Source organism: Ursus arctos, unplaced genomic scaffold, assembly GCF_023065955.2.
Source record: "Ursus arctos isolate Adak ecotype North America unplaced genomic scaffold, UrsArc2.0 scaffold_17, whole genome shotgun sequence".
Classification (NCBI taxonomy): domain Eukaryota; kingdom Metazoa; phylum Chordata; class Mammalia; order Carnivora; family Ursidae; genus Ursus; species Ursus arctos.
The window spans coordinates 47,173,466-47,198,648 of NW_026622841.1; the positions used below are offsets into that span (position 1 = coordinate 47,173,466).

Consider the following 25,183-nt stretch of genomic DNA (forward strand, 5'->3'; position numbering starts at 1 on the left):
AAGTTAAAAACCAGCCAAACAACTTTCAGTAAGAATTTGAAGTAATATAGTCAGAATTAAATATTACTTAGTCCATAAACTAAATTTCTACATGTGCAGTTCTGATAAATATTTTATCAGAAACAGATTAAATTAACCATAAATATAAGATCTTGCATTAAAAGATACTTCCAGTAGTACTGAATTAAAGATTAATTTACTCACTGTGTTTTTGGATGGCTCCCATGCAGCATCAACCTTCCCCACATCTTGCATATCCTGGAGCTGGCGTAGTTGAGACAAGGTGTGATGCCTCAGAGCTTCATGCAAAGGAGTATCCCCATCCTTATCCTGAATATCTAATTTGGCACCTGCACGGACCAAAAGCTAAAAGAGAAAGACATCTCATTTTGCTAAGGTCTCTCTGGCCCATAAGAAATTACTACATATCTAAAGCAACACAGACAAAATGAGAGAGGGAGACAAACCATAAGAAACTCTTAACTATAGGAAACAAACTGAGGGTTGCTGGAGGGGAAGTGGGCGGGGGGATAGGGCAATTGGGTGATGGGCATTAAGGAGGGCACTTGAAGGAATGAGCACTGGGTGTTATTTGCAACTGAGAACCACTGAACTCTACCCCTGAAACTAATAATACACTATGTTAATTAATTGAATTAAAATAAAATAAAATACGATAAAATAAAATACAATAAAATAAGTTAAAAGTGACAGAGCCCTGGACCTACCTGAAGGGACTGACACTAAAGCTAATTATCTTTATATATTCACTTGCTACTCTCAAAATTCCTGTGGCTCCTTTACAAATAGTGATGAGCTCTGTCTACTCAAATATACCCAATCGGAGGAAACAGAAAGCAATGAGAACCAACATGTGGCTTAATTCATCAACTCTAAGATCAAGATAACTGGGAGAAATTTAGGACTTTTTTTCTTTTACTTTTTTAATTTATTTTTTTAAAGATTTTATTTTTTCAGGGCACCTGGGTGGCACAGTCAGCTCAGCATCCAACTCTTGGTTTCAGCTCAGGTTGTGATCTCAGGGTCATGAGATCAAGCTTCACTTCACATTGGGCTCTGTGAGCCCGGGCGCGGAGCCCAATGCAGAGACTGCTTAGGACTCTCTTTCCCTTGGCCCCTCCCCACTACTCTCTCTCTCAAATAAATAAATAAATAAATCTTTAAAAACAAAAAAGATTTTGTCAAGTAATCTCTACACGAAATGTGGGGCTCGAACTCACAACCCCAAGATCAAGAGTTGCATGCTCTACTGACTGAGCCAGCCATGCGCCCCTTTTTTTCTCCTTTTCATTTCAGATATGTGAGTTAGGATATTTTAAGTACTTCCAATAGGACCAAATCATAAATGTTTGTAATTCTTCTATTACTTAAAGAAACCAGCAAGTTATTTATTCCATTCTCTTTGGTCAATTTTCTCCAAATGTAGTCATAAGGAAGAGCCAAAAATGACAGATAAATGAAGAATTTTTAGCAAGAGGAATTTTATTTATTTTTTTAGTATTTAAATTTTTAAAATTTTTAATTCAGTTAATTAGCATATAATGTATTACTGGTTTCAGAGGTACAGGTCTGTGATTCATCAGTCTTACATAATACCCAGTGCTCATTATATCACATGCCTCCTTAATGTCCATCACGCAGTTACCCCACCCCTCTCCCTCCCTCCCCTCCAGCAAACCTCAGTTTGAGCAAGAGGAATTTTAAATAACAATAAATGTGAGGTGTTTGCTAAACTACCACCTCTTATTTAAAATGCATAATTGATACACCTCAAAGATATTTTAAGTAGTAAATACAACTTCATATTTAAGACTTTACTTATGGTGCTTTACTGATTTTCCTGATTCCTTCTACAAATGCTGTCAGAGTTTTAGAAAAACACCATAAATAGAAGCCAATCTCAAGCATATGGTCTTACCTGTCTTGGCAAATTACCGTTTTTTGGTGGTGTTTAGTTTTTGTGTTTTTGTTTTTACTTTGTTCCCAAAAGCTTACATAAAATGTCACTCTAGGACAGTGTTTCTCAAATTTGAACATGCATGAGAATTACCTGGAGGACTTGTTAAACCACAGATTGCTAGTTCCCACCCCTGGAGGTTCTGATTTGGTCGGTCTGAGGTGGGGCCCAAGAATTTTCTACCAAGGTCCCAGGTGATGCTGATGCTGCTGGTTCAGCTTCTAAACTTTAAGAATCACTGCTCTAAAAAAAATCTTAAGCCGATAATCTTTCAAATATTTTCTCTGGAATATCAGATTAGTCAAATAAAAATACATATTTCAGCTTTTTGGAATCTGTGCAGCAAACGTCCAGCCTAAGCTTTTAATTGTAGTTCACTCTCAATTATACAAATTAAGAGGGAATGTACTTTTTTCTTTTTTTTAAAGGAGGGGCTTCTTTTTTTTTTTTTTTTTAAAGATTTTATTTATTTATTCAACAGAGATAGAGACAGCCAGCAAGAGAGGGAACACAAGCAGGGGGAGTGGGAGAGGAAGAAGCAGGCTCATAGCGGAAGAGCCTGATGTGGGGCTCGATCCCAGAACGCCGGGATCACGCCCTGAGCCGAAGGCAGACGCTTAACCGCTGTGCCACCCAGGCGCCCCGGGAATGTACTTTTTAAAAACCAATTTATATGTTACTTTGAAATTCTCTGATTTAATATTTTGGGAAGTCACAAGTCTGGCAACAAATTTATACAACAGACTTTGAATATCACAGTTTTAAGATTTTCCCTATTGTAAATAAAAACTCTTTACCAAACTAAAGCAAAATATTAGCCTAAAATCATAATATTTAGATCTAACTATGCCTTTTGAAAAATCTAACTATGAATAATTTTCAAGACCTTCTAGAAATCTGTCTGGTTAAGACACAACTATAAGGTAAGATTCTTGTTAGTAAATACTTTACCCTCACAATCTGGGTGTGCTGTCGTTCAACAGCAAGGTGTAGGGCAGTTTGTTGGTTCACATTCTGGATATCCAGGTTAGCATTACCCTGAACAAGAAGAACAAAGTTTACATACTCAAATTTGACAACCACGAACACTAAATCTATAACTCTTCATGAGGAATAAATAATACAGAACACTGCTGACCACTTTCCTCTCTTCTAGCTACTGCAACATTGTTCTCGTTAACAGTTGCTGGCAATACAGCAAAAACTGGATGAAACAGCAAACTTCCTGAGATAGAACAGCAAGTTTACAATAATTATTTATTATGGTGACTCCATAATAGGAATAGTTAAGGAACAAAGTTCAGTATAGAGCTCAAACACAGCTCCCTCTCAATCTCCATTATACGACAATAGAGATAATTAGCTCCTTTTAACTCTAAATAGTATTTCCTAAAAAGTTCTATTAGTGAATCCTCATATTGGATTTAGATTTACTTTAATGACCTAATAAGGTCACCTCCTCTTGCTGCATGACTGAGCTCTTATTCAGTGAAAAGGAACTTCGCTGCAGGGTGAGAAGACAATGTTTAATTAATTAGTACATAAAAATACTTATTAAAGGGAAAGCAGAAAGTCCTACCAGGGTTCTGGGATAGTCAAAGCACTATATGAGAACAGCTGATGCCAAGGACAGAGGAAAGGAACTGAGAAGCAAAATCCTGAATTCACTGGCACCAAGGGACCTAGAGCTTCAAGAACTTAAGCAAGCATTCTGCCATATCACACTCATTTCCTTGGCTCCAACACAGTCTATAGTATAACCTATTTCACAGGGTCAGTGATGATGGGGTTCAGGGTGGGCTGCCCCAAATAATGCCACTTTCGCATACTGATTATTTTGAATTAAAGTTACTTAGGAAACAGCCAGTGCAAGGACACTCTGACCTTCCTTTGTTCCCCTGAAAGCAGGAAATAAATTCCCCATGTGAAGCCTATCCTCCCTGTACCTGTAGGGTAGAAGGCATCCTTATTGCCAGAGATGAGGAATTAAGGGCCAAGAACTGACTATATAAATAAACTTTGTTACTTCATTTATTTATTTGCTACCCCAAGTGCAAACCCCTTTGTGAATTCTCCACAAATAATTGTTTGTTTAGAAGGTATAAAAGCTGCCTACTTTGGTCACTTTGGAGAGTCTCACATTTTTCTGAGCTCCCATGTGTACAAAATTAAATGTTTTTCTCTTGTTATGTCTCATGTCGATTTAATTATTAGACCAGCCAAAGAACCTAGAAGGGAAGAAAGAAGAAATTTTCCTCCCCTCCAGGAAGGATTAAGAAAAATAACATGTAAAACTGCCCTATACAATGTCTTGCATAATAATTTTAAAAAGGAAACTAAGAAAAGGGTTACAAATTCAGAAGATAAACTTTATCATTCTGTTTACATATTCTTCATGCCCTCTGAATAGAACTCTGAAACCCCACCTGTGCCCTTGCTTGGGGTATCAGGTAGAGCTGAAACCCCAGTAATGCTATGACATAGTCTAGAAGATGGGAGTTTCTGATTTGTTTTTATTACTTCTGTTTCTCTGGGCGCCATCATGAAGAACTTGATCTCAGCTTGTTTTCTTATCATGCCTGTTCTCCCTAAATGCAGAAAGTGACGGATTTACTTTTAAGTTTCCTGAACTTTTCCATTATTAGATTTTCCAAAGTAGTATTCACTGTATGATCTACTATAATTCGTTTATCTAGACATTAGTTCATGAACATTGGGCTTGCTTCCAGTTTGAGGTTATTACAAATAAAGCTGCTACAAATATTTAGTGTAAGTATTTGTGTGGAAATGTTCTCTTGGGTACACTCTAGAAAGGGGGCTGCTGGGTTGTACAGTAAATATGTATTTAACTTTATTAAGAACTGCCAAATTGTTCTCAAAATGGCTGCCTTGAAAACACCAGCAATGTATGTGAATTCTAAATGCTCCACACCCTAACCAACATTTGGCTAATTTTGGTCATTTTCGTTGGTAGGTAGTAGTAGTAGTAGATTACTAGTATTTCACTGTGGTTGTAATTTCTCATCCCCTAATGATCTATGGTAATTGAAGCAAAATCACAGGAAATATGGTCAACATACAAAAATAACTGCATTTCTGTATGTTTGCAATATACAATTAGAAACTGAAATTTTAAACAATACAATTTACGATAGCATGAAAAAACTACTTAAAGATAAATCTAAAAAAGAAGATATACCTAAAATGTGCAGAGCAACCAAAATGCCAAGAGTTTTTAATAGAAACTAATAATCTGATTCTAAAATTTACAGGGAAATTCAAAAGATCTAAAATATTGAAGTAATTCTGAGAAAGGAGAACAAAGAACAAAGTTGGAGGACTTACTTCAACTGATTTCAAGACTTACTAAAATACAATAATCAAGATACTGTGATATTGGCATAACGTCAGTTATGTGTACTTTGGATTGAAAAGGAAATTATCACAATACCTCTAAGAGCAGTAACTTTAATAATAAGGGCTTACTAGTCAATGGTATTGTAATAGCACTGCACGGTGACAGACGACAGCTACGCTTGTGGTGAGCATAGCCTAATGAATAGCATTCCAATTGTCAAATCACTATGTTGTATACCTGAAACTAATGTAATATTGTGTGTCAACTATACTTCAGTTAAAAAAAATTATAGTTAAGCCTTAAAATGGCAGGGGAAAACAGTTTAACTTTCAAACTATTTCTTTATCTAAACTTCTATAGTTCGTGGAGTATCCATCTTATAATGTGATGCTAATTACACATAATGAACAATTTACTAAATTCTGCTATTTCATCTTCTTAACTAGACTGTAAGTTCCTTTTGAAGTCAGAGATCCCAGATAATTCTTTGGTAACTTCAGTGCTTCTCTATGGCATGTGTATCTAAAAATTTTGCTGAAAAACTAAAACGTCATAAAACTACAGTAAATAAATTCCCCCAAATCCAATCTCATAAAAATGTTACATCATCTTATTACAGAGATGAATGAAATGACTGAAGTAAACCTGTGCTGCTATCCAGCCACAGATTCCAGGAGTCCAGCAGTGGTCATGACCCGAATCCCCAGATCCTGGCTGCAGCCTGGTATTACCTGATGGCAACTGGCCACACGAGCTTAGATATCGACATAATGGTTCTTGGTCCTATGGCTGCTGGATACTTCTACAACAGTGGCAGTGATTCTGGAAAATCTGTTGATGCCTGTTTCATCGGACCAATCCAGCAACACTGTAGGAGGGAAGACTTGGGGCTAAGGGATACCCTCCATCGCCTTACACACACACATATATACAGCACTACCCTCTATTTAAGAACCAGTTTAGGCAGAAGAATGAATATGTACCATATCTGAAAACGCATCATCGTGGGGTTTTACTGTAACCTACCAAAAAGTAGTTGATGAAGTAATAAATAAATGAACAGCAATGGTCTAAAACCGTTAAAAATTATGGCACAGCTTTTCCTACCTGATGTACCAATAGTTCAGCCACTTCTACGTGATTGTTAAGGGCAGCCAGATGCAAGGCAGTATAACCATCGTCTTTCTTCTCATCCACAATCCATGGTCTTGGTAATTTAGATAGTAAAACACGCATTGCACTGAAAGTCAAGTTTACATGATTTTGATATTTACATAATTTGATATTTAATTAAATATTTCATTATTTTCTTTAGAAAAATACATAAAGGAAACTTTTGAAATCAAATAAAAACATTCTTCTTTGAAGAAAATTACGCCCTCAGAGACAAATTAGCTATATTTTTTTGTAAATCTCTAATGTGCAACTTTTTGAAGCCTTAAGAGGTAAACCAGCACCATTTGGGGGAATAGAATCAAATTAGAATGGGAGTGTTACAAGAGGAAAACATCGTAAGAGGAAAAAAAACCAAAGCAGAAAGAAATACACCCAAACAAGGACATATTTGTGGTCTTATGGAAATTCTTAGGTTCAATTTATATAGTATCTATTAATGAAAGAGTTAATAAAGAACAGCCAGGTGACAACAACAACAAAGTAGGAATAATAGTGATAAAAAGACAAATTTCCTGTAACTGGTAGATTATCATGAACTACAGTTAAAAATCTGATATAGGTCATTTAGCAGGGCTAAATCTAGTTGATATTAAAACACGCAAAATGGTAATTATAGTATTTTAAATTTAAGGATAACAAAATATTTCCAGGGCAAGAAAGACAGTTCTCCTAAGGACCATCAAAGAGTAAAGCATAAAAAAGCAGAAGTAATTATCAAGAAGTGATACTTCTTCAAAAATAAACTACTGGGACTACATCAAAATAAAAAGCTCTTGCACAGCAAAGGAAACCACCAACAAAAGGCAACCTACTCAGTGGAAGAAGATATGTGCAGATGATATATCTGATAAGGGGTTAATATCTAAAATACGTAAAGAATTTACACAACTAAACTTCAAAAAAACAAACAACTTGATTAAAAAACGGGCAGAGGACCTGAGTAAGACCTACAGATGTCCAATAGAGATGCCCAACATCACTAATCATCAGGGTGATGTAAATCAAAACCACAATGGAAACATCAATTTATACCTGTCAGAATGGCTAAAATCAGAGAAAAGAAATAACGTGTTGGCGAGGAGGTAGAGAAAAAGGAACCCTAGTGTACTGTTGGTGGAAAAATAAATTGGTACAGCTACTATGGAAAACAGTACAGAGGTTCCTCAAAAAATTAAAAAGAAAAATATCATATGATCCAATAATTCTACTACCAGGTATTTACCCAAAGAAAACAAAAACACTAATTCGAAAACATTTGTGCACCCCTGTTTACTGCAGCATTATTTACAATAGCCAAGATATGGAAGCAATCCAGATATCCACTGATAGACGAACTGGATAAAGAAGATGTGGTGTACATATATATATAATGGAACACTACTGGGACATAAAAAGGATGAGATCTTGCCATTTGTGACAACCCAGACGGACCTAGAGGATACTATGCCAAGTGAAACAAGTCAGAGAGTACTGTATGATTTAATTTACATGTGGAATCTAAAAAACAAATGAATAAGCAAACAAACAGCAGAATCAGACCTATAAATACAGAGAACAAACTGATGGTTGCCAGAAGGGAGTGCGGTATGGGTTTAGGGAGCGGGAGGTATGAGCTTCCAGTTATGGGATAAATGAGTCATAGGGATGAAAGGTACAGCATCGAGAATATAGTCAATGATATTTAATAGCACTGTATGCGGACAGATGGCAGCTACACTTGTGGTGAGCACAGCATAACATACAGAGATGTTCAATCACTATGTTGTACACACCTGAAACTAATGTAACATTGTCTGTCAACTACACTCAAATTAAAAAAAAAAATTTTTTTTAAAGAAATGATGTGTCTTAAAGAAAAACCTAGCCCACTCCCAAAAAAGTAAAATTAGAAATAATTTTTCTTACCATATACTAGTAACTTTTCTTAACAGAAAGATTTTATGTGGAAAACTCATATGAGAATAAGGCCTAACATTACCCAGAACGTATTTCTTCAATGGTAGCAGTCTATGAATCCCATGTAGGAAGCCCCAGAAATCGCAGAACAGGCTCTGGAGGATCCAAGAACCTCTAAAATTGCTTTTATCAGATTTTAAAACAGGTTTATAACCCAGAGTGTATTGAGAATCACAGCTTAAAGATAGCTTTCAGTGGCTGTTACTAAAGTTATAATCACTGCTAAGTGTGAGAGAATTCTTTGGAAAACTATGGACTCCCCTCTGTCCCCCAGAGAAATGCACATTGTATAGGTCTGCCTACAATTTTGAGAGAGTCTACAAACTCCTAAATCCCACTCGCGGACATCATACAAAGCTTAGGTTTTCTGCTTCAGTTCGTTTACAGTAACTACAAGGATTCTAATCTTCTTTCACTGGATTAAAATAAGATACTAGATATTGGGGCACCTGGTTGGCTCAGTTGGTAGAGCATGTGACCCTTAATCTCATGGTTGTGAGTTTGAGCCCCACATTGAGTGCAGAGATTACTTAAAAATAAAATATTTAAAAAAGAAATAGAGATACTAGATATTATTTAACTTTGCCTCAGATTCTTAATGGAGAAAAGTACTGGTACCACACTGCATTACCGAATGTTTGGATTTGGCATTATCTAGTACTCTACACATTTGACCATGTGAGAAATGGAATTTATAAGGGTTCTATGATTCTTTTGGAGAGTTTAGAAGATGTAAGTATTAAATCATGTGGGAAAAAAAGTTTTATTAAAAACAAAATGTAATTATAAGGTAATAATGTAAACACTGCTTTAAACAAAAACTGTGATAGGATTATGTTGAGAGAAATGGTGGTAATAGATGATGTCAATAGTTTTAAATCTTAATTTCTCATGACATGAAATCAGTAGATAAAAGCTACAATTGATAAATTAGGAAACCTGCAGGATAAGCTGGAAGTTATTGGGAAGGGGGGAACAAAGGGATGAGGAGGGATGAGGAGGGATAAAGCAGAACACAGTTCTCTTTCATTATAAGCTTTGTAGTAGTATTTGACTTAGCTATGCATATATATTAGATTTTAAAAATTAGTCAAAACACTAAAATAACATTTAGGCTTACTATATTAAAATCCTTTAAGTTTACTACTTATAGCCAAGATATATAAATATGACAGTAACTTTTACATTATAAGTTGTTGGTTCATGTTAATTTCATCAAGTTTTTTTTTTAAGTCACATTATTGAATGGATATCCTTGAGAAGATGGTTCTTATGAAACCATGTTTCCCACTACCTTGCATTCCTGTTCCAGAAGTATCTTCCCATATTATGCTGCCAATAACTCAAAAGAAAGAAAGGGAAAGAGGAGCAGTTCCTTCTCCAGGCATAAGCTATCCACTGAGATGGAGCCATCACTAACTTGTTCTTCCGGGCTTTTGCACTTCCGAAATGAAAAAGCTACAGAAAGCTGAAGCCTCTCAGAAAGAGAGCCAATGGCTCAGGTTAGTAAGGCACTTAAACAGAATATGCTTTCTTGAATATGTATTCCTGAAAGCCTACTGCCTCTCTATTCTCTCACTACCTTATATCTTTTTGCTTTTTCCTCTCAGTATAAAATGTGTAATTGAAGTATCAGAGCAGAAGAAAGATGGTAATTCCAGGCTACTGTCAGAAGTGACAAAAATGATCCCAGCCCTTTCTAGATCACACTCTATAAAGTCAATCAAATCCTAGTACTAAAATGCAAAATTCAGATTTTCAGAGAGCAAGTTTTCACTTTAGAACCAATCCATTCTGTTAATTAGTCCCACTTACGTGGGGTGGATAATCTGAGGAGCCCACAATCCAACCAGGCAAGCCGCTGCTGGCTGTCCCCTGCAGCGCTGTCGTTCCTGAAGAGGAGACTTACGCTGCAAGCACTCAGGCTCACAGGGTTGCTGGGATCAGGTGTTACCAGTTCAGCACATCAGTAATTTTATTGAGTCAACAGGCTCCCACATGTAGAGCACAGTATTGGAGGCATTTTCCCTAATGCCCAAACACTCTTCTTTAGTTCTCAATCTGGTTGTTTTCCAAGAGGTTAAGGACATGGATGGTTTAAAGATAAGATCTTACTACCAGTTAAGCAGGCATTTGTGAATAGTGCCAAAGAAGCATTAAGTTCCGGAACAACTAATAGTGGTGCCTAGTATAATCCATGGCACATGGTAATACTCGAACGTTTGCTGAATGATGAACAAATGAGTTCTAAGAAGTAGAGGGACAAGCAGCTGTCTGCATTGGTATGTAGCAGTCAAATGGCAGTGGGTCCATTTTTAGGGCCTGCCATGCTTTACAATCTTTCTTCAGAGATACGCAACATTTTTCTAAACAAACCCAAGGAGCTAAACTGTGGAGGTCTTACATATTAATGTAAAAAAACATTAGAAAGAACTATAACACACACAAGCTGTTTACTAAATGCTTGCTTAGTTAATGAACAATCCCTCAAATAATAAAACTAATAAAGCCTGTTAGTCCAGAATTCATAAAGGAACCTACTAAGAAAGCTGACAAATCCCAAGCAGAAGTTCTTTAGGGCATACTAAAAGCAGGTCAGTATGTGATATTCTAAACATATTTTTGTTAGATACCCACCCCCATCTGAATGGATGCAGACAAGAAGCTTGGGAAGATATATACCCAGATGCTATCCATGGCAATCACTTTAATAAATGAATATAGCTGGGTTTATAGTTTCTTTCATCTACTTATAGCTAGTGAATAGACATTAGTTAGATGTTTTTAAATTCTTTTTTTGGTGTGCTTTTATTCCCCCCCCCAAACTCTTTTTTGACAGATACCACAATTAAAAGGCTCATTAATTTAGCCTAATTTCATTAAGAATAGAATTTAGCTCAAAATGAGAAAGAGACATGCAACAATTCAGGCTGCAGAAGAGATGTAAAGCTGAGTACTCGAGCATTCTTAAACTAAAGACAACCAAAATTATCTCTTAAATGACCAGTCAGTTCTTATTTCTCCTTCTATGTTTAAGCCAGGGCCCCGTTTTACTTATCTTTATATTCCCTTTATATGCCTAGTAAAACAAGCTCAAAGTTTTGTTGAATGGAACAAAGGAAGAAACAATCAAATGAACAGTCATTTTCTGAATATAATGGAGGCAAGGATATTAGCAACCTATTAAATTTTTGGTATACTCTCAAGTCCCCAAGAGTGGTAATTCCCTCACTGGTTTCATTATTACAAACCAGAGCAAGAGCATGGTGTGGTGGTAAAGAGCTCAAAGACTGAAGCCAAACTATCTGGGTTCAAATTCTGGCATTAGCAAGGTGAATGGCTGGTGACGAGCAGTTATTTAAGTTCTATGCCTTGGTTTCCTCATCTATAAAATGTGAGAAGAATCACCGATTCTATCTCAAAGAAGTTGAAAATTTAAAAGGGTTTATTTAGAAGAGTGCCCAGCACATTATATGTTTGCTTTAAAAACAAAAACAGTAACAACCACAACAAAAAAACCTTTCACCACTACAAAATGGTTAGAAAAAAATGAGGCGATTTAGAAGCCTGAAAATTAACCTATCTTAAACTGAGACATGTGTCATCTTCTCACAATATGTGTAAAAGTATTCCAATATCTAGAAAAGCTGGCTCTTCAAAATTGCCAAATGTCTACAGAGGTACTCTTTATGTCACTGCTTTAAAACAGCCATCCAAAATAATTCACCTGCTGTGGTATTAAATGCTAAAGACAAAAAGAATGTCAAGGACAAACTTCCCAGGTAGGACAATGAGCTTAAAAAAGTGGTAATAGTTTTTCTTGAATCTTAATTGGATCAATACTTAACAGAATACTGTATTTGAATTAAGAACAAGGTATAGATTTGGTTTAGGGAGGAACAAGTTTCTCTGGGGCATTTTCAGGTTTGTAAAATCTTAAAACTGTATCTCCACAAGTACATTAGATTTGACGTTATAATATTCTTTTCTCCTTGGTTAAAAAGATAAATTTCAATATTATAATTTATTGTGAATATGCTATTAAAATTTAGAGCAAAAGTATTTTTTCTTTGAAGCATATACTATTATGCTTCATTATAGATTAGGTTAATGACTATTTCATAGTCTCTGGTAAAGTAGAAATGATCACGCCTAAATGTTATTTCAAAAAATTTAAAAGAGTGGCAATGTCAAAAAGAAGGAAAAAAAATACTTCACATTTGAAAATGAAATAGAATAAAAATGCATTTTAATAGTTCTGTATGTAAATATAGTTTCAATATAAAAGTACACAATTACTCAAAAGCACTCCAGACCGTTTCTCATCTAAGCACTACAAAAAATTAACTGAAACTGACACTGAATTAAAAGTTTTAAGTAGCATTTTTCTAAGATTTCACTTACACACTACTCTTCCTTAATGATCTCTCTCCATCTTTAATATATAGGTTCTACTTACCATTTCTACATATTTTCCACTCAAATATTATTCCTTAAATTTAAGAAGGATGTGTAGCAATAACTAGCTCTAAAGATAACCCTGCAAAATCTCTTCAGGCCTTCAGTTATGTAAAATATCATCATCCATAATATTTTTTACCAACAAAAAATTAGGTTATGAAATATATTTTGGCAGCAGAGGGATTTTACTTGTTCCAGATCTGTCTAAAGACTGTCTTGCAACTAGCCAGGGTAATATTTTTCCTCTTTCCTTTTTTTCTCTGCGGTGCTTCTAAGTATAGTGACAGCCGCATCAGGCTTTCCCAGTCTCAGCGCAAGCTCAGTGAAAATCTGGGAAATGTAAGTGGAAATATGAGAGACCGCTTTATTTGGCAGTGCTTTAAAAAAAAAAAAAAAAAAGGGCAGAACAAATGGCAAAGCAGTGTGTGGACCGCAGGATGAACAATCAATAGGCAGAAAGCAAGATAGAGGCTTCCTCAGCTTTTGGATCGACAATCGACAGCTGAGAGACTATTTTTTGCTATGGTTGACTAAATATGGTCAGGGAAGAGAGAGGCACAAGAGAGCCTGTTTGCCTGGGAGTGCATGTTTCAAATGCTTAGCTGCCTATAAAGCTGTAACAGTTTAGCCCGTGGCCACTGAGAGAAGAATATAAGTTAACCTCTGTAGTGACCATGTGGAAGTCCTGACCTTGCTTGCAGACTTGACCTCTGGATATGACAAGGTGGCTTCACTACAGATCTACCAATTAATCCTGGAAACTAAAAACCAAAACCAAACAAACAAAAAAAAACCAAAAAACAACTTCACAGCAAGAAAGATACAGAATATTTCCTGAGAAGTCAGAAGAACCTAATGTATTCTGGTGGGCAAAGGGAAATAGGGTGAATGTTTACTTGGGGGGAGTGAGGTGTGTTTTGGTGTTTGGCTTTTTTTCTTTTTTAGATTATAAAATTAACTTCCTCTCTAACTTTCTCCCCTCTTCTGAAGCATTTCATCTGAAAATGAGCAAGGTTCATTTTCTTGGCCATTATACCAACCTTCCTTGGTTGCTTAACTTTCTGTACAGCAGATACAAGGTCGTATCTGTGCAATACTGGTAATATGACCTTCCAAATCAAATGGCCAACTTTGATTCAATTTTGTTGTTTGTTTTTTTTTTAAGGCGAAGGGAAGGGAGAGGGAAAAGATGGCTTATTTGGAGTTTTTTTGTTTGTTCATTTGTTTTTCAAATGTATCTTAAAAGGTGAGGTTCTGTGTTCACTCATACCAGCCCCCTTGCTTCCCTCGGCTCAAGGAAAGAAGTGCTGAATCAGCGAATAGAGTGAAGGAACAATCAAGAGGAGATGGCTGCTGCTGATGTGACTCTCTAGGTCATTATCTCTCTTCCTCCTGCAAATGCTGCATGGCACTAAGCTTACAGGTAACAGCACCACAAGGGGCCTGCACTTTTAAGGATGCTTATGACTTTCTGCATGCTTACCTATTATTGACTCGATACATGCTTCTATTGTTAAAGTTTATCTCGGCAATGCCTCATTTCACAGTTCAAGTAGACAGCTTATGTAGTGTAAAAAGGAATGTTGCTTCAAGTATCTTATCAGATAATTCTTGATCTCAAAAATATACAAATCCATTAGTGTCACTGACATAACTAAAAACTTAGTCTTTGTTTCTGATTAAATAATGATTTTGCATCCTTAGTAAATCGCATCCTGCTTCCAAAGGACACTACCTTTTTAAAAAACTATTGTCTATTTCAAGGTTTAGTTAACCAAGAGACTTGGCAGATCGCAAAATACTTTTTAATGCTAACTTTTAGTTGGTCACAAAAATACATGAGAATGTGCATGGTGAGTCCTAATACTGCACTGCTGACACTGCTGCAGCGCGGGGCCATCTACTGCTACACTCGGATCTGCTCTCTACGAGCTACACTAACGTTTATCACGGGCTGCAGAAATTCTACTTTCCCTGCCTTTTTGTTTTCTCCTTTCCCGAATACGAAAATTTCTTACAGTGTTCTTTTAAACTAACCTTTTAATACCACAATAATTAAAGGCAACTCTCCAACCATAATGTCCTTTCAAGCTAAATGATCAAGCTCGAACCCCAGTGCCACAGGCTAACACCCTTCAATTCTTTTCAGTGAGACTTTAGAAAAGTTGATGGTGCAGGTAGTTATCCTTTATATTAAAAAAAATTAAAGAATCGAAAGAACCAAACTCACCAAAATTAGGTATTTATACACCTATTCAAATATGTATTCAACCTAAACAAAAGCACCTAAATGCAAAATTCAGGTAAGTAATTAATAAAGACAAAGAAATGAGAAAGAAGTCTTCAAATAATAATGAGTTCCTTATCTGTGACCTTTAAAAAAAAATAACAAAAAATTCATCATCCTTAAAAATTCAGTTCACTCACACTCTAAAAAGATCTAGTTTTTCTCCTTGTTCTTTCAACTTTAGAGTCAATATCAGAAGAAGTACTAATTAGTTAACTGGTTAAGTTTTCAATAAGATATCTAGTTTGTAAAAAGAATTTGCACTGAATTCGTTACTATCTACTTGTAGGATCTAGAAGCAAACTACAAATAAGAAGAAATTCACTCTGAAGACTATGAAGAAACACTAGGCTGATCTTACCAATTTCTGAAATATACTCTGTAAAAACTCCACTGATTCTATGAATCTCTTGCAAAAACAACCAGCAGGACAAAGTTCAACAGATAACTGGTTAGTGTTTAGAAGTGTCTATATCCACCAAGAACAAGGAGCCATAAATGGCACTAATGCCACGCTTCAGGTAAATGTGTTATAGTTTAGTCTTTGATAGTCTCTGCAAATGATCTACCACTGCTCTGTATCAGTAAGCTGAATGTTTTACTAACAAATGGGAAAATAAAACATTTCATGTTTTTACAGCTGACAACTTAGTAAAACCTACTCAGAGTACATACTTCTTTATGTACCCATATGAACATACAATGCTATGGAATGTAAAGAAGTATGTATTTTTGGTAGGCAATAAACTGCCAGGAGGGAACTACACTGCAGCTAAAAGAAGCCTTTGCTTCTTTCTATGTGAATGACCTTCATATGGTAAATTAACCTGGTATCAAAGAGATGACCTTTGGCAATACTAACACCATAAAAATGTACGTACTACTTTTAGATGGAGACTAAATGCTGGGAAGATTTCTATTTGTGAAGAAAAAAAAAAGTTCAACTAAGGAGATTTAAAATTATCATGAAACTCCTTTTAAATCTTTTAAGTTTAAAATATACTATGCTTTACACATTTTTAAATTAAGTACTCACATGATTAAAATTTGAATACAGAATACAGAAAAGAAATCAGTATTACCAGAACAAAAGAATAAGGGATACACACGACCTATTTTCTTTCTCCACATTATGATCTTAATTGAAGTATATATCGCATTAGTAGGATCAACTGATTTGTTAAGAATAACAAGATATAACAAAAACTGACATCATTACATTTTAACGACTGCTCTTGATAGTTTGATAAATTTATAGTCTACTAACATAAGAGGAATTTCTGAAGCAAGTTTTGTTGTTTTAAGCTTTCTTTTGTGAAAGCTACATAGTCATAATTCGAAAAGACTATCTTTTAAGTAACATTCTACTCTAAAAAAAAAAAAAAAAAAAAGGTGGTGTTGTCCTCAAGTTAATCAGGCCCTTAACCCAGTCTTTGCTTTAAATGCTGTTAGTACTTAGAATAAATTAAAACATATGATTTATGCAGGGAAAATGACAAAATTCTGCACCATAGTTGTAGGTTAACAAGGCACATTGGTAACAGATTGCCAAATATTTAAAAGAAATTAATTTATTATCGATATTATCCTTGAATTTGCTTTCTCCATAGGGGCATATAAAATGAAAACACTATAGTCAAGAAACCAATTTACACAGAATAATCACCTCCCACTGGTATTGTGCAACAGCAATTCAATTTTTACAAACATGATATTTGTAGTGTGTTGGAGATATCACAATACTTTTTTTGTATCTTATATAAAATTTATTTTACGTAATATACACTTATATATTAACAAAAATCATAAATAATAAAGCTGCTGGCAATACTTTATAAGCAGTACCAGTTTCAAGCTACTATGATAGATTTAGAGAAAAAGAAATACTAATATTCATATACTCTAATCACTTCTTACTAAAAGTATTATTTCAACTGGAATATTCAGACATGTATAAAAAGCATAAAGATATTTGAAAATTTTTATGTGTCCCAAGTTGAACAGAAATGGCTCTAAGGTTAACTACAGTTATAACTGAAAATATGTATCTCAAAAGTACAGGTTCCTCTATAAAACTACTCAAAGGGTATTACTATACTCAGGTTTTATAACATTGTAAAATTATAGAGCATTATAAAATTAGAGAAAAATTATATCCATTATTCTATAGGTATGAAAGTTTTTATAATTATTTTAAAACATCCTGGTGACAAAGAGTCCCACTGCTATAATATTAAGAGTACAGAATCCTCAGAAAATAAAATGACAGCATCTACTATTCATTTTAAAAAGTAAGATTATATAGTGATTCTAGTGCTTACAAGTTTAACTGAACATATTTGAATCTTTTCAATCATTCTAAAATGTCACATCCATCACTTAGATCAGCTGTTCATTTTTAACTGAGTACATAGTAAACTCTGGGCATCTGCTGACACTGGTGTAACTCAAACATTTCAACTGTCTCTCTGACAGGGATAACAGATGCTGACATTATCAAATGCTGTACTATTTTTTTTCCATGGCCTCTCCTTGCCCCAATATGGCCAGTATATGAAACTGAACTGCCATCCAAAAGCACACTTGAGCAACTGGATCTGCTAAACAGCTCCCATATAATTAGTAAAAATAGAAGCCAGTTTTATTGCTATCTTCAGCACTTAAGTCCAGGCAATTTAACACCTGTTTCATTTCTATTAGAATAAATAGAAAGAATTGTAGTTACATTAATTTCACCAGCAGCAGGATACTTACCAACCAACAGATGCAGAATATACTTAATATGAGAACTGTCTGAATACTGCCTGAATTAGTGTTGACCTTTTCCCAGTTTAGTTCAAAACAGTAACTGTTTCTTTATATTTCACTGAAAGTACTTACTTTATAGGCAAACTATAATATCTCAAAGTTTTATTTACAAGTATATTTCAGAAGATATCCCTTCCCTGATACTGAAATGCAACACTGAAATCACATTATAACAAAAATTTGCTGTACTGACTTTTAAAGTATTACTCATGTAGTAGATCAGAATACTCAAATTCATTGATTATAGCTATCCACCACAAGTCCATGTATTATTAAGCTGATAATGGAAGTAACTAGGCAATCTGTACCCAAAATGATGGAGAACTCAGTCAGGGAAACAGACTTTGAAAAGGGTTAAATTACTAACCTATGATTAGTAACACTACATAAGCAAAAACAAAGAAAAAAGCTGGCATGCATGGTAGTAGTTCCTTTCAACACAAGTCCAAGCAATACACTGAATACACATGTGATCTATTTATAAACCAAAGGGCAGAGGTACTTTCTTAAGGCCACTCATATTCCTCCACCCCCTCCCTGTCAGCAACTTGCTATTAGCCCTCAAGTATAATACTAAATAAAGGAGCAGCGGTAGAAAGGTTACCAGTACTCTTCCCTATTAGCATACTTACTTGGTACACTGCCTAAACAGAAATACAAAATAGTACTCTGAAATACATCAAAGTCTATTTGTTCCTTTAAATGGTGTTGGTTTTAAAACAGGTTATTGTCTACATTTAAGAATTATGCAAAGCTGTACATCGATAATTCCTTAATGCATCAACAAAATGTTAAAGGGCAAAGACCTCTGCTCCATTCGAGTAGAAAATAGTAGGAAAAGTGCCTTCAAAATAGAAAGGTTTACATGTAATGACTGAAGTACTGATATGAGAATCTCTAACATTTGTAGAAAGTCCATAACTACATAATTGTACAAATAAAAATCATTTCAACTCTTTTGTATCCCAAACTAGCAGCACTGCAATGCTTTGCTAGAGCTGGTAAAATGGAACCAAATCGCCTCTTCAATGGATTTGGTCCCCTTCAACCAGCTGTAGCTATGCATTGATTACTACAGGACAGTCAACGTTTTCATTTATGAATATCACTCACATGTTGACTAATTTCAGCTTATTTAAATTATTCAGATTGTAGTTTAAATCAAATAATTTGTTACTGTTAATTCTCCTTGAGGGAACCATAGTGGTTAACAATGTTTATGAAAAGTTTTATGAAAAATGTGTGGATGACTTAAGGATTGCAAATAAAATAATTTTACTTATTTACTGTCTTGGTGTTACATTTTTTTATCCTTCAGAAAAGAAACAGTAATGAAATGTAGCCTATGCTGCATAATAAAAATAATGCACTTCCTTCAAAGGAAGAAAAGGTTTGGGAAGGTCACCTAAAACCTACCTGAACATAGTGGGAACACCAGTGTGGTTCCCAGGACACGCACATATTTTAAAGAAAAATGTAACATTAATACACTAGAAATGTCGGGTCACTATCTTCCACAGGACTAGCATTTAATTTTACTGCTATTTACCTGAATATTGACAGATAACGTGAGAAAGAAAACGAACGATTCTGCAGAATATCTTGTGCAGAGAATGAAACAGTATCTAGTTCTTCCAACTCCAAAACACAAGTTTTCAATCCTCAGAAAAGAAAGGAAATGCTAAGCATCACGGCTTTCTACTATGTAGGTATTCCACTTCTCCATACTTGTTTCCTCAGTGGTAAAATGAAGATCTCTTCTAATAATAACATCCTATGACTCTCCTGTCATCTTTGTCCTTCACAAAAAAATTATACACATAAGCCTCTCTCTCTCAGAGGAGAGAAAATGAAGGAAGAGGAAAAACGACAAGCTCTCCAACATCCCTCTATTTTTCTTACTGACTGCAATACAACTATACGTAATATAATGTTCTTTGACACATGGAAACAAACATTTCAGTAATTAATCTTCAAGAGACCACTCCTCTATTTCAAAGTGAAGATCATCCCTCAAAAGAATGTAGGCACACCAAAGTATATACATAAATAAATCTTATCACTTCGTTTAAATTACTAGGCCTTCCTACTCATATTAATCACATTTCAATTAGTCACATTAAATATATTTATGTATTACAAGGCACACTGTGTTTGAATGGATGTATGGCATATAAGAGAAAACAGACACACTGTAAGTACAGTATCATTTAATACTCTCTCACTTTGTATACATAGCACTCAGCATGTTCAGAGTTAATAAGAAAAACATCAAACACGAAGATATGGTCTGGATTATCAAATCTTCATATATTCAACGTAGTATCATTTACCAGGCTGTATTTCAGAATTTAAAAAGTTATATAAAGGTATCATAACATTCTAGAGGGAAAATTATGAGTTGCTCACATATTCAGTAAGATTTAATATGTGCCTTTGTGGGAATAAACAGGTAAGTAAGAAATACCTGTGAAGTTATCTTAGCACTGGACACAAGTGTATCACATCATGTGGTCTATTCATATTTTGCTGCTACTTTTCACACTCAATTTATATTAAAGAAAAATCTGTAAATAACACTACATAAAGTAACTTTATAAAACTGTTAACAGTACCTCCAAAATACCTACCTAATATCAGTACTTCTAAAATACTTGGCTGGTTTTTGGCCAGCTCTGCAGAGAATACTGCTAATTTATTTCCATGCCTGTGAAGGAGATCTAAAAACTTAATTAAGAGCTAAAAATGCAACATCCTCAGAAAGTACCTAAGTAATGTGCCAACTAAAGCCATTCCAAAGAAATTTAGTTTTCAACAAGAGAAATGCTTCCTGCTCTTCATTTAAATCTGAAATTTCACCCGTACACAAAAAAAGATAATATGGCTAAACTCCAAGGAAAATATCTCTAAATATCAAAAATAAGAAAAAGCACGGTTCTTGGTTAAGAGTCCTGAACTTTTAAAAAAACTTATATTAAGACATATTGTAACTGCTATTCTAAAATGCTCCGAATTTTATAAACCATGATACCAAAATACTCAGTGTCTCAGAATGAAAGCTTATATTGTCGGGGCACCTGGGTGGCTCAGTCGTTAAGTGTCTGCCATTGGCTCAGGGCACGATCCCAGGGTCCTGGGATCAAGCCCCACATCGGGCTCCCTGCTCTGCTGGGAACCTGCTTCTTCCTCTCCCACTCCCCCTGCTTGTGTTCCCTCTCTTGCTGGCTGTCTCTCTCTCTGTCAAATATATAAATAAAATCTTAAAAAAAAAAAAAAAGCTTATATTGTCTCCCACAATTCTGAAAGAAAAGAAACGGCTTTATAACTTTCTCTCTTAATGTATTTATTTCAGTTACTGTTATATCATGAGGAAAAAAATCAAGATCAGCTTATAAATCCAGAATCTATATTGATCTAAGGCTTTGAAATCTAGATTTCAAAGTATATTCTTCAAAAGCATTGGACATCTAGACATATTTTGGATAACCAGGGATATTATATTTTCTTTTTAAAAAGCACAACCAATAACTCTGTGTTATTAACTTATGGCTGATTAATTATTACTGCTTACTCACAGCAAAGCTAAGGAATAGAATGCTACTTAAATCCCACATGTATACACGTGCACATATAAACTTTGGAAACTTTTCCATACTGCTAACCATAATAAATTGAAATAATTATAAGTAAACATTTCTGCTGGTATTAAGTTACATTTGCAATGATGTAAATGATTCACTGCAGAAATTATATATATTCTAATAAAAGAAAAACCTCAAAATTAGCTAAGAATTACACTAACTAAAATACCATCAATTGCAATGAAAACCGACTATACAGGGGCGCCTGGGTGGCACAGAGGTTAAGCGTCTGCCTTCGGTTCAGGGCGTGATCCCGGCGTTCTGGGATCGAGCCCCACATCAGGCTCCTCTGCTACGAACCTGCTTCTTCCTCTCCCACTCCCCCTGCTTGTGTTCCCTCTCTCGCTGGCTGTCTCTATCTCTGTCAAGTAAATAAATAAAATCTTTAAAAAAAAAAAAAATTAAAAAAAAAAAAACCCGACTACACATGAATTTCAACAATTAAGCCCAGTACACTAAAGAAGTATAGCTGTAGTTTAAAACAAAGTCACAAAGAACAAATTAAAATGTTATAATTCAAGGTAATAGATTCATTAGTATAAATTATAAAATGCTTATAAGAAAGGGGAAAATGTTGGTACATATTAATCATGTCTAATATTTTACTCAAAAATGCTAATTTTAGGTTCTGGAAATAATAAATGAACTATATCTGCTTTTCTCAAGTAAGTGTTAAGGCCAAAGACTTTTTTAAAAAATTCTGAGTACACCAAAAATGATTCCTTCTGTCTTTTGACATCACTGATCAGTACAAGGGAAGAAAAGCATATTATAAGAATAAAAAATTTGATATGAAAAAAAGAACTGAAAACTACCTCAATTTGCAATTTCAACTGATACGTAAGTTGTATTATCTTCTGACGCTCTTTAGTGTCCAATTAAAATCATACTCTTTATCTGGCAATCTACAGTCACAACTGCATGAAATGTCTCAAGGAAATAGGAATAAAAAAACAATCATGTATCTTTAACTAAAGCACCACTTTGCTGCAGAATAAAAATAACGTTTCTCCTTTTTTTTTAATGTCACCTGACACCAGTTATTTGATTGGAGGAATCACCCTTATAAATTTTCAGGGGAATTCTCAAGATATATGCAAGAATTGAAGAAATATAAGTAGTATACTCTCTTCTCCTTGTATAGGCTTATTACCATTATTAAATATACTACCCCTACTCCCAGTAAAGTGAATCAATTCAAAATATTTAAAGGTTACTCATTTCCTAAACACTTCAATTTTCAGTTTATCTTAAACTTTATGATTTAATATGTATGATAAACTAAATTCCCTCAATAAAATCTCTTTTTTTTAAAGATTTCATTTATTTATTTGGGGGGGTAGGCACGAGGGGGGGGCAGAGTAAGAGGAAGAAAGCAAACTTCTGGCTGAGCAGGGAGACTGCCAAGGAGCTCAATCCCAGGACCCTGGGATCATGACCTGAGCTGAAGGCAGACGCTTAACTGACTGAGTCACCCAGGCGCCCCAATAAAATCTCCTTGTGACCATTCTAATCTGAAATAATTGCTGTTTGAATTTCTAGCAGTTTCTCTACAGAATCTGTAAGTAATCACATAAAATCCTGTGACATCTAGCACTGTTCTGTCAAATTAAGACTAACATTCATTAAGTCCCTATCACAGTCAAGGTATTGTGGGAGCTACACAGATGAATAGGAGTGCTCACAGTTTTAACAGAAAGAGAAATACTACACTAACAGACATAAAATGCAATAAAATAAGAACAAAGAACAAGTTAGTATAGGGCAAACAGAAAATAATTTCAATGATGAGATCTAGGATCTCTGAAAGAAAGATGGTTAAGATCAAGAAGGAAAGGGGATAAGGACATCCTGACTAAAGAAAATGCTTAAATAAATGAAAAAAGTAGACAAAATATTTCAGAAAAGGGGAACAGCACAATGTAACTGAAGGGCAAGGTAGGAAGAGGGATTTTAATCAGTGGGAGATAAAGCTAGAAAGACAGGCTGAAGACACACCACAAATGGGTATGAAGGCCAAGTTCAAGGTGTGCAAATTTTATTCTATGTATACAATAGGAAGCAACTGAAGATTTGGGAACAAGGGAGAGGAGCCATTACATCAACGCCTTTAGAATGGTAAGTTGGTAATTGTATGAAAGTTAAATCAGAGATAAGAGTGAAATCAGAGAGAACAATTAGAAAGATACTGTAATAGTTTACGTAAAAGTGGTGAGTACTTAATTAGATCAGCAACAAGGGGGGGAATAGGAAGAATGGAATTGATTGGAAAAAGACTAGTAGACTAAAGGGAATTTGAGAACTACATGGAAGTTGAGAATTAGTGAGAGAGTGGTCAAAGATATCCCTAAACAAAGAGGCAGTAAGGGGACTGATGGATGTATTAATACATTCTTAGTTAAATCATTCACTGTCCATGTGTTTCAGTCTTGAATCCATAATACAGAAAAGGTAATATAAGGTAGTTAAGAGCTCTTATTCCTTTTTTTTTTTTTTTAATAGGCTTCATGCAGAGAAAGGGGAACCCTCTTACACTGTTGGTGGGAATGCAAGCTGGCGCAGCCACTCTGAAAAACAGTATGGAGGTTCCTCAAAAAGTTGAGAACAGAACTACCCTATAATCCAGCAATTGCACTACTGGATATTTAGCCCAAAGATACAAATGTAGTGATCTGAAGGGGCACCTGCACCCCAATATTTATAGCAGCAATGTCCACAGGAGCCAAACTATGGAAAGGGCCCAGATGCCCATCAACAGATGAATGGATAAAAAAGATGTGGTATGGGGCGCCTGGGTGGCACAGCGGTTAAGCGTCTGCCTTCGGCTCAGGGCGTGATCCCAGCGTTATGGGATCGAGCCCCACATCAGGCTCTTCCGCTATGAGCCTGCTTCTTTCTCTCCCACTCCCCCTGCTTGTGTTCCCTCTCTCGCTGGCTGTCTGTATCTCTGTCAAATAAATAAATAAAATCTTAAAAAAAAAAAAAAAAAAAAAAAGATGTGGTATGTGTACACACACACACGCACATGCACACACACACGCACTGGAATACTACTCAGCCATCAAAAAAACAGAATCTTGCCATTTGCAATGATGTGGATGGAACTAGAGGGTATTATGCTACGTGAAATAAGTCAACTGGAGAAAGACAACTATCATATGAACTCACTCATACGTGGAATTTAAGAAACAAAACAGAGGATCATAAGGCAAGAGAGGAAAAAATAAAACAAGATGAAATCAGAGAGGGAGACAAACCATAAGAGACTCTTAATCATAGGAATCGGGGTTGCTGGAGGGGGGGTTGGGGAGATGGGATAACTGGGTGATGGACATTAAGGAGGGCACCTGATGTGATGAGCACTGGGTGTTATACAAGACTGATGAATCACTGACCCCTTTTTCTGAAACTAATAGTACATTATATGTTAATTAATTGAATTTAAATTTAAAAAAATTTTTTTAAATAAAATAAATTAGGCTCCATGCCCAGTGTGTAGCCCAATATGGGGCTTGAAC

General features: G+C 35.2%; 1 protein-coding gene and 1 long non-coding RNA gene across 3 annotated transcripts in view; one reads left to right on the forward strand and one right to left on the reverse strand.

Annotated features, from left to right (window-relative positions):
- MIB1 (MIB E3 ubiquitin protein ligase 1) overlaps window positions 1–25,183 on the reverse strand; it is a 134,008-nt gene that overhangs the window by 24,700 nt on the left and 84,125 nt on the right. Inside the window, exons 13-15 of the mRNA XM_026496075.4 lie at window positions 6,444–6,576; window positions 2,930–3,016; window positions 205–366 (exon numbers count right to left, since the gene is read on the reverse strand). Coding sequence (XP_026351860.1) covers window positions 205–366; window positions 2,930–3,016; window positions 6,444–6,576 — 382 coding nt within the window. The remainder of the gene's footprint in view (window positions 1–204; window positions 367–2,929; window positions 3,017–6,443; window positions 6,577–25,183) is intronic.
- Window positions 13,364–19,306, forward strand: LOC123000865 (uncharacterized). 2 transcript variants are annotated; one of them, XR_008959725.1, is made up of 4 exons: window positions 13,522–13,794; window positions 14,227–14,352; window positions 15,506–15,737; window positions 15,857–19,306. It is a non-coding gene; the product is annotated as an uncharacterized LOC123000865 (long non-coding RNA). The 2 variants fall into 2 exon arrangements; XR_006409208.3 differs by having other exon boundaries at window positions 13,364–13,794; window positions 15,506–19,306.